The sequence below is a fragment of the Carcharhinus amblyrhynchos genome, unplaced genomic scaffold, assembly GCF_965287045.1.
Source record: "Carcharhinus amblyrhynchos unplaced genomic scaffold, sCarAmb.v2.hapA chromosome_1170, whole genome shotgun sequence".
Taxonomy (NCBI): Eukaryota; Metazoa; Chordata; class Chondrichthyes; order Carcharhiniformes; family Carcharhinidae; genus Carcharhinus; species Carcharhinus amblyrhynchos.
In genome coordinates, this window is record NW_027650910.1 from 24,111 (window position 1) to 33,838 (window position 9,728).

At 53.9% G+C, this 9,728-nt stretch overlaps 1 protein-coding gene across 1 annotated transcript in view; it reads left to right on the forward strand.

The window, feature by feature from the left end:
* The window catches only part of LOC145340583 (phosphatidylinositol 4,5-bisphosphate 3-kinase catalytic subunit alpha isoform-like), a gene marked incomplete at its 3' end in the record, with an annotated part of 33,623 nt that extends 24,097 nt beyond the window's left edge, over window positions 1-9,526 (forward strand). Inside the window, 5 exon segments of the mRNA XM_080185051.1 lie at window positions 1,196-1,320; window positions 3,489-3,570; window positions 5,977-6,141; window positions 8,355-8,458; window positions 9,355-9,526. Coding sequence (XP_080041177.1) covers window positions 1,196-1,320; window positions 3,489-3,570; window positions 5,977-6,141; window positions 8,355-8,458; window positions 9,355-9,526 — 648 coding nt within the window.
* Window positions 9,527-9,728: the final 202 nt, after the last annotated feature.

The window sequence follows — 9,728 nt, forward strand, 5'->3', positions numbered from 1 at the left end:
CTCCTTGTCCCCTGTTACTAGCTTGAGAGGGGTTGAATGGCCTCTTGTTACTAGCTCGAGAGGGGCTGTAAGGTCTCTTCCTGGTCTTGTGTTACTCGCTGAAGAGGGGCTGAATAGCCTCCCCTGTTCCTGTGTGAATAGCTCAAGAGGGGCTGAATGGCCTTCTCTTCATCCCCTGTTACGAGCTTGAGATGGACTGAATGGCCTCCTTCTGGTCCCCTATATTGATTGGAAATGGGGTTTGCTCAGGTAGATGATGGGAAATTGCTGAAATCCCAACCTGGGGGAGGCAATTTGGCCCCTCCTCAAGGTGGTAACACAGGTCCAGGGGAGGCCATTCAGCCCTTCTCGAGCTAGTAACACAGGTCCAGGGGAGGCCATTCAGTCCCCCTCGAGCTGGTAACACAGGTCCACTAAGTCGCTTGAGTCTGTTGCACAGGAACATGGAGAGGCCATTTGACTCCTCTCGAGCTAGTAACACAGATCCAGGAGAGGCCGTTCAGCCCCTCTTGAGCTAGTAACACAGGGCTGGGAGAGGCCATTGAATCCCTTGAGTCTGTTGCACAGGAACATGGAGAGGCCATTCGACTCCTCTCGAGCTAGTAACACAGTTCCAGGAGGGGCCACTCAGCCCCTCTCGAGCGAGTAACACAGGGCCGGGAGAGGCCATTCAGTCCCTCGAGTCTGTTGCGCAGCAACATGGGAAGGCCATTTAGCCCTCCTGGAGCCAGTAACCAGGAGGGGGCCATTTGAATTCCAGAGTTTTTAATGTAACCAGGTGGGGAAACTGCCGGGGTGGGATCACAGACGCTTCCGGTTATTCTGAAGAACAGAGGGTAATTTTGTATGGGGTATTGTTCCCCCCTCCCCCCATCTTTGATCCTGGCAGACACATTAGTACCCCATCTTTGATCCTGGCAGACACATTAGTACCCCATCTTTGATCCTGTCAGACAGGTCTGTTCCTACCTTCACCCTCCATCTTTGATCTTGGCAGCCCCCTGGGAGCTACTTTTGGTCCCACCATCTTTGATCCTGGCAGACAGGTGATCTTCACTTGCCCCACCCTACTCGCCCTCCATCTTTGATCCTGGCAGTCCCCTGGCAGGCAGACAGGTGAGAGTGGGATTGCCAGCCCTGGGATTCTCACTGACTGACTGCCCCCCCTCTGTGTGTGTGTGTCTCTCTCTCGCAGAGTAACCGCCTGGCACGGGACAGCAGCCTGACGGACAGCGACATCGAGCAGCTGCGGAACATCTATAACCGCGACCCCCTGTCTGAGATCACAGAGCAAGAGAAGGACTTCCTCTGGAGGCACAGGTATCGCAGAGGGGTGGACACTGGTGTGGGAGAGATGGTGACGCTCCGTCTTGGATTGGCACGGCTCCAGCAACACCGAGGGATCCACGCCATCCGGGTGATCGGAACCCCAGCTGCCCCTTTCTGACAAGGGCAGCAGATACGGTGGCACAATGGGTCAGCGCTGCTGTCTCACAGTGCCAGGGACCTGGGTTTGATTCCCGGTGGGCACAGTGGGGTTAGCACTGCTGTCTCACAGTGCAGGGACCTGGGTTCGATTCCCAGTGGGCACAGTGGGTTAGCACTGCTGTCTCACAGCGCCAGGGACCTGGGTTCGATTCCCGGTTGCACACAGTTGGTTGGCACTGCTGCCTCTCAGCGCCAGGGACCTGGGTTCGATTCCCGGCTTGGGTCACTGTCTGTGTGGATTCTGCACGTTCTCCCCATGTCTGCACGGGTTTCCTCCCACAGTCCGAAAGACGTGCTGGTTACGGTGCATTGGCCGTGCTAAATTCTCCCTCAGTGTTACCCGAACAGGCGCCGGAGTGTGGCAGCTAGGGGGATTTTCACAGTAACTTCATTGCAGTGTTAATTACTTGTGATTAATAAATAAACTTTACTTTACCCCTCCGAGCCACGTCTGGGAAATATATCGGCCGCTCCTTCACTACCGCGAAGGTCAAATCCTGGAATGCCCTCCCTAACAGCACTGTGGGTGTACCTACGCCACACAGGACAGCAGCGGGTACAGGCTCACCCACCACCTCCTCAAGGGCAATTAGGGATGGGAAATTAGGGATACGAAGCCGTGTGAGGGAAAGAAAGAAAATGTTTTAATATCACAGCTGGAAGGAGGAGAAGCCAACAGCAATAGGTGAAAGACAATTCCCTTTCAACTTGGGCAGTTTATTAAAGACAGCATTTTGTCACTGTATAAACACTGGGGTACAGTACTGTTGGGGACGGGTCTGTCGCTGTATAACACTGGGGTACAGTACTGGTGGGGATGGGTCTGTCACTGTGTAACACTGGGGTACAGTACTGGTAGGGGACAGGTCTGTCGCTGTATAACACTGGGGTACAGTACTGGTGGGGACAGGTCTGTCGCTGTATAACACTGGGGTACAGTACTGGTGGGGACAGGTCTGTCGCTGTATAACACTGGGTACAGTACTGGTGGGGATGGTCTGTCTCTGTATAACACTGGGGTACAGTGCTGGTGGGGATGGGTCTGTCGCTGTGTAACACTGGGGTACAGTACTGGTGGGGACGGGTCTGTCGCTGTATAACACTGGGTACAGTACTGGTGGGGACGGGTCTGTCGCTGTATAACACTGGGGTACAGTACTGGTAGGGACAGGTCTGTCGCTGTATAACACTGGGGTACAGTACTGGTGGGGACAGGTCTGTCGCTGTATAACACTGGGTACAGTACTGGTGGGGATGGGTCTGTCTCTGTATAACACTGGGGTACAGTGCTGGTGGGGATGGGTCTGTCGCTGTGTAACACTGGGGTACAGTGCTGGTGGGGATGGGTCTGTCGCTGTGTAACACTGGGGTACAGTACTGGTAGGGACAGGTCTGTCGCTGTATAACACTGGGGTACAGCACTGGTGGGGACAGGTCTGTCGCTGTATAACACTGGGTACAGTACTGGTGGGGATGGGTCTGTCTCTGTATAACACTGGGGTACAGTACTGGTGGGGACGGGTCTGCCTCTGTATAACACTGGGGTACAGTACTGGTGGGGACGGGTCTGTCACTGTATAACACTGGGGTACAGTACTGGTGGGGACGAGTCTCACTGTATAACACTGGGGTACAGTACTGGTGGGGACGGGTCTGTCGCTGTATAACACTGGGGTACAGTACTGGTGGGGACGGGTTTGTCGCTGTATAACACTGGGGTACAGTACTGGTGGGGACGGGTCTGTCGCTGTATAACACTGGGGTACAGTACTGGTGGGGGCAGGTCTGTCACTGTATAACACTGGGGTACAGTACTGGTGGGGACGGGTCTGTCGCTGTATAACACTGGGGTACAGTACTGGTGGGGACGGGTCTGTCGCTGTATAACACTGGGGTACAGTACTGGTGGGGGCAGGTCTGTCACTGTATAACACTGGGGTACAGTACTGGTGGGGACGGGTCTGTCGCTGTATAACTCATTTTTCTGTTTGCTTTTTCAGACATTACTGTGTGAACATCCCTGAGACGCTACCCAAGTTACTGCTATCCGTGAAGTGGAATTCCCGGGATGAGGTGGCTCAGGTAACAGTGGCTCCAGGAGAGGGGGTTCACTCCACGGGACAGAGTGGGGGGGGGGGCAGGTCTGACACAGTCAAGGACTCAGACAAACAAGGAATAGTACAGCACAGGAACAGGCCCTTCGGCCCTCCTACCCTGTGCCCCTCAGGGTGTCTGCCTAAATTAAAACCCTGTGCACTGAAAGTGACCCAATCCTTTCATTCCCATCCTATTCATATATTTGCCCAGTTGCCCCTTAAGTGTCACTATCGGACTGCTCCCACCACCTCCCCGGGCAGCACCTTCCAGTCACCATCCTCTGTGTACATCTCCTCTAAACTTTTACCCATGCACCTTAAACCTGTGCCGCCCTAGTAATTGAGTCTGGGGGAGAAAGCTTCTGACTATCCACTCTGTCCGTGCCCCTCATTGCCCCCCTAGTCATTGACCCTTCCACCCTGGGGGAAAAAGCTTCTGACTATCCACTCTGTCCCTCATAATCTTGTAGACTTCTATCAGATCTCCCCCTCAACCTCCAGTGAGAACAAACCAAGTTTCTCCAACCTCTCCGCAGAGATAATGCCCTCCAGACCAGGGCAACATCCTGGTGAATGTCTGCTGTACCCTCTCCAAAGCCTCCACATCCTTCTGGTGGTGTGGGCGACCAGAATTGTACACAATATTCTAAGTGAGGCCTCACTCAGGTTCTGTGTAGCTGCAGCGTGACCTGCCAATTTTTATACTCGATGCCCTCATCGATGAAGGCAAGCATGCCGAATGCCGCCTTGTAAACTACGATCTGGATTTGGTAACCTTGTGAAAGCAATGGTCAAATGGCCTTGCCCATGCCCTTGCCGTGCCATCCCTTGTAGGGTCATAGAGATTTCCAGCGTGGAAACAGACCCTTCGGCCCGACTTGTCCATGTTGCCCCTTTTTTTAAACCCCTCAGCTTGTCCCAATAGCCCGCGTTTGGCCCCTATCCCTCCATACCCATGTAACTGTCTAAATGCTTTTTAAAAGACAAAATTGTACCCGTCCCTAACTACTGCCTTTGGCAGCTCGTTCCAGACACTCACCACCCTCTGTGAAAAAATTGCCCTTCTGGACCCTTTTGTATCTCTCCCCTCTCACCTTAAACCTCTGCCCACTAGTTTTAGACCCTCCTACCTTTGGGAAAAGATGTTGACTATCTAGCTGATCTGTGCCCCTCATTATTTTATAGACCTCTATAAGATCACCCCTCAGCATCCTACGCTCCAGAGAATAAAGTCCCAGTCTATCCCGCCTCTCCTTATAACTCAATCCATCAAGTCCCGGTAGCATCCCAGTAAATCTTTTCTGCACTCTTACTAGTTTAATAATATCCTTTCTATAATAGGGTGACCAGAACTGCACACAGTATTCCAAGTGTGGCCTTACCAATGTCCTGTACAACTTCAACAAGACGTCCCAACTCCTGTATTCAATGTTCTGACCGATGAAACCAAGCATGCCGAATGCCTTCTTCGCCACTCTGTCCACCTGGGACTCCACTTTCAAGCTATCGGGGTTTGCCCCTTCATCAGGTGAATGCTGACAAAGGTGAACCCCGAAAGCTTGCGAGTTTACTGTCAAATAAATTGGTTGGCCTTAAACCTGGTGTTGTCAGACTTCTTACTGTGTTTACCCCAGTCCAACGCCGGCATCTCCACATCGTGACTCCACTTCCAAGGAGCTATGGACCTGAACCCCTCGATCTCTCTGTTCTGTAACTCTCCCCAACGCCCTACCATTAACTGAGTAAGTCCTGCCCTGATTCGATCAACCAAAACGCATCACCTCACATTTAGCTGTGCCAACCGATGCCAACTGTTACGGCTCAGGTCAGAGGCTCAGGTCAGAAACTCAAATGATGGAACCCGTCTGAGTCAGAAGTCTTGCCTCTTGAATTTGGCTGGGGTAAGCAGTGGGATGTTTCACATCAGGAGTGATTCAAGTGACCCAGTAGGGAGCTTTTATTAAGCACTGTTTCAGATTATAGGAAAGCCATAAATTATTTAATTTTATATTACATTGGACCTAGCTTGAAATCTTAATGGGGAAATACTCCAATGTATGGAACAGACTATATCCATCCATCCAGTCCACATCAGATCCAGAACCAATGAGTGACACTGTCACAGTTGCACAAGTGAAACTGCACTGAATAAATAACACCCATTCACAAATCTTAAAGAACCAATTCGACAGTCTTCTAACTATCAACTATAGACACCAAAAGCTTAACCTCCCCTTTTTTTTTAATTCATTCATCGGTCATGAGTGTTGCTGGGCATGGGTTGGGACGCTATGGTGTAAGGTAGGAGGCCGGGCCGGGGGGTGGGGGGGGATGGGCGCTTTCCGTTTGTTTTTCCGCCATGGATCCCTCACCGGGTTTTCTCTCTCTCCAGATGTATTGCCTGCTGAAGGACTGGCCACTGATCAAGCCAGAACAGGCGCTCGAACTGTTGGACTGCAACTTCCCCGATCCCATGGTGCGCGAGTTTGCGGTGAAGTGTCTGGTCAAAGGGCTGACCGATGACCGGCTGTCTCAGTACCTCATCCAGCTGGTTCAGGTGAGCGGGGGGGGGGGGTGATGCCTGCTCTGCGACATAATTCCATCGCGCCCCCTTACGGTGCACGAGGAGGCCATTCATCCCATCATGCTTGCTATCTCTTTGTAAGACGTATCCAGTTAACTGCTACTCCCTCCTGTTCGCTCGCTCCCCCACTAAGGTGGCACGGTAGTTAGCACTGCTGCGTCACAGCACCAGGGACCCGGGTTCGATTCCCGGCTCGGGTTACTGTGAAGTTTGCACGTTCTCCCCATGTCTGCGTGCGTTTCCTCTAGATGCTCCAGTTTGCTCCCACAGTCCGAAAGACGTGCTGGTTAGAATCATGGAATCCCTACAGTGCAGAAGGAGGCCATTTGGCCCATAGAGTTTGCACCCACCTCACTCTCACCCTATCCCAATAACCCCACATATTTACTCCGCTAGTCTCCCTGACACTAAGGGGCAATTTAGCACGGCCAATCCACCTAATCTGCACATCTTTGGACTGTGGGAGGAAACCAGAGCACCTGAAGGAAGCCCATGAAGACACGGGGAGTCTGTGCAAACTCCACGCAGACGTTGTCCCCGGGCTGGAATCGAACCCAGGTCCTTGGTGCTGTGAGGCAGCAGTGCTAACCGCTGTGCCGCCCATTAGTTGGAGTGGCCGTGCTAAATTCTCCTTCGGTGTTACCTGAACAGGCGCCGGAGTGTGGCGACTAAGGAATTTTCACAGTAACTTCATTGCAGTGTTAATATCTGTGATTTATTATTGTCACATGTATTGGGACACAGTGAAAAGTATTGTTTCTTGTGCGCTATACAGACAAAGCATACCGTTCATGGAGTACATAGGGGAGAAGGATTTGATTTATTATTGTCACGTATTGGGATACAGTGAAAAGTATTGTATCTTGCGCATCACACAGACAAAGCATACTGTTCATAGAGAAGGAAAGGAGAGGGTGCAGAGTGTAGTGTTACAGTCATAGCTAGGGTGTCGAGAAAGATCAACTTAATATATGGGACAGCACCGTGGCATAACGGTTAGCACTGCTTCCTCTCAGCGCCAGGGACCTGGGTTCGATGCCTGGCTTGGGTCACTGTCTGCGTGGGGTTTGTTCGTTGTGCCGGTGTCTGCATGGGGTTTGCTCCCACAGTCACAAAGATGTTAAAGTTCGGTGAATTGGCCATGCCAAATTGCCCCTTAGAGTCCTGGGATGTGTATGTTAGAGGGGTAAACATATGGGGTTATGGGAATAGGGTCTGTTGGAATTGTGGTCGGTGCAGACCTGATGGGCCAAATGGCCTCCTCCTGCACTGCAGGGATTCTATGAAATATGGTAGGCCCATTCAAAAGTCTGACAGCAGCAGGGAAGAAGCTGTTCTTGAGTCGGTCGGTACGGGACCTCAGACTTTTGTATCTTTTTCCTGACGGAAGAAGGTGGAACAGAGAATGTCCGGGGTACGTGGGGGGTCCTTAATTATACCGGCTGCTTTACCCCGAGGCAGCGGGAAGTGTAGACAGAGTCAATGGATGGGAGGCTGGTTTGTGTGATGGGATTGGGCTACATTCATGACCCTTTGTAATTAAAGTTTATTTATTTATTGGTCCCAAGTAACACTGCAATGAAGTTACTGTGAAAATCCCCTAGTTGCCACACTCCTGTTCGGGTAACACTGAGGGAGAATTTAGCACGGCCAATGCACCCTAACCGGCTCGTCTTTCGGACCGTGGGAGGAAACCGGAGCACCCGGAGGAAACCCGCGCAGACACGGGGAGGAGGTACAGTCTCCTCGCAGACGGTGACCCGAGCCGGGAATTGAACCCGGGTCCCTGGCGCTGTGAGGCAGCAGTGCTAACCCACTGTGCTGCCTCTGTTCTTGCGGTCTTGTGCAGAGCAGGAGCCCATACCAAGCTGTGATACAACCAATGCTTTCTATGGTGCATCTGTAAAAGTTGGTGAGAGTCGCAGCGGAGACTGTGGACGGGCTGGCGTCGGGGGGGGGCAAGCTGACTTGTAACGTTAAGAAGTAAAGTTTTTTTTTTAAGTTAATTCCGGCTGTCCCTGTCCTGCCTCGGAAGGTGGAGTCGCGCGGGGCCATCTCCTGCGATCGGTTGAAGGGGTTGTTGGGTGGGGGGGGGACGTTGGTCGGAATCTCGGTCTCTGGTGGACGCCGGGCTCTGTGCGTCGCCAGACTGACCGGTTTTTGTGGTGACCCCTCTCCCCCCCCAGGTTCTGAAGTACGAACAATATCTGGACAACTCGCTGGGAAGGTTCTTGCTGAAGAAAGCCCTCACCAACCAGAGGATAGGACACTTCTTCTTCTGGCACCTGAAGTGAGTGTGTTGCGCTGGGCCGTCCCCCACCTTACCGTCCCCTCCCCATTCCCTGCCTGACCGTTTCCCACACCCCCCCCCCCAATTCCCCCGTCCCCCTCCGATTCCTCCCCCCCCCGCCATTCCCCCAATTACTGTCCCCCCCCCCCAATCTCCACCTCCATTCCCCCCTTACTGTCCCCCCCCGCCCTCAGCGTCCCCCCCCCCCCACCCTCCCCCTCGCCGGAGTGGGGGGCAGAGGGTCCTCCCATCGCTTTGAAGCCAGTTCGCTGAAGGGACACAAATGGAACCTCGGACTTCTGTATCCTCGGGGGTGGCCCAGTGGGTTCGCACTGCTGCCTCACGGCGCCGGGGACCCGGGTTCGATTCCTGGCTTGGGGTCACTGTCGGTGAGGAGTCTGTACCTCCTCCCCGTGTCTGTGTGGGTTTCCTCCCACAGCCTGAGAGGGGATCGAGGAAATGAAGTGGAGGAGTTGTGGGGGGGGGGGGGGGGGGGGGGGGGGGGTTGGGGGGGTGGGGGGTGGGGGGGTGCGGCGGGGGGTGGGTGTTCTCCTCTGGCGTCCTGCGGCTAGTTATTCCTCAGCTAACGTCACCGGGAGGACCCCCCTCCTGCCTGGCCGCTCTTGCTGGCTGTTGTGTGGGATCTTGCTGTGCGGCAGAATTGGCCACCCTCTTTCCTGGGGCGATGTCGCCTTCTGGGACGGTGGGGGGGGGTGGGGGTGTGGCGGTGGGGTGGGAATGTCGCCCCGGGATCTTCCCTGGGGCAGGTGACTCTCAATTGTTTTGGCTGCTGGAATATCGACAGTGGATTGAGGGATTGTGGGGTGGGGGGGGGGGGGGGGGGGGCGGGGTCGACGGCGAGGGGTGACTGACGCGCGCTGCCTTGGCCTCCGCAGGTCGGAGATGCACAACAAGACGGTGAGCCAGAGGTTCGGCCTACTCCTGGAGTCCTTCTGCCGAGCCTGCGGCATGTACCTCAAGCACCTGATCCGGCAGGTGGAAGCCATGGACAAGCTCATCAACCTGACGGACATCCTGAAGCAGGAGAAGAAGGACGAGACCCAGAAGGTAGGCCCGGAATCGCCGCGATGGACGGAGCGCAGGCAAGGCCCTTCGGCCCAACCACTCCGTGCCGGCCGGGTTTCCCAAACCGAAACTAGTCCCGTTTGCCTATATTTGGCCAAAATCCCTCTAAACCCTTTCCCCTGCGTTTGACCAATATTCTTCTAAACCTTTCCCCACTTTTTGTCCAATATTCCTCAAAACCTTT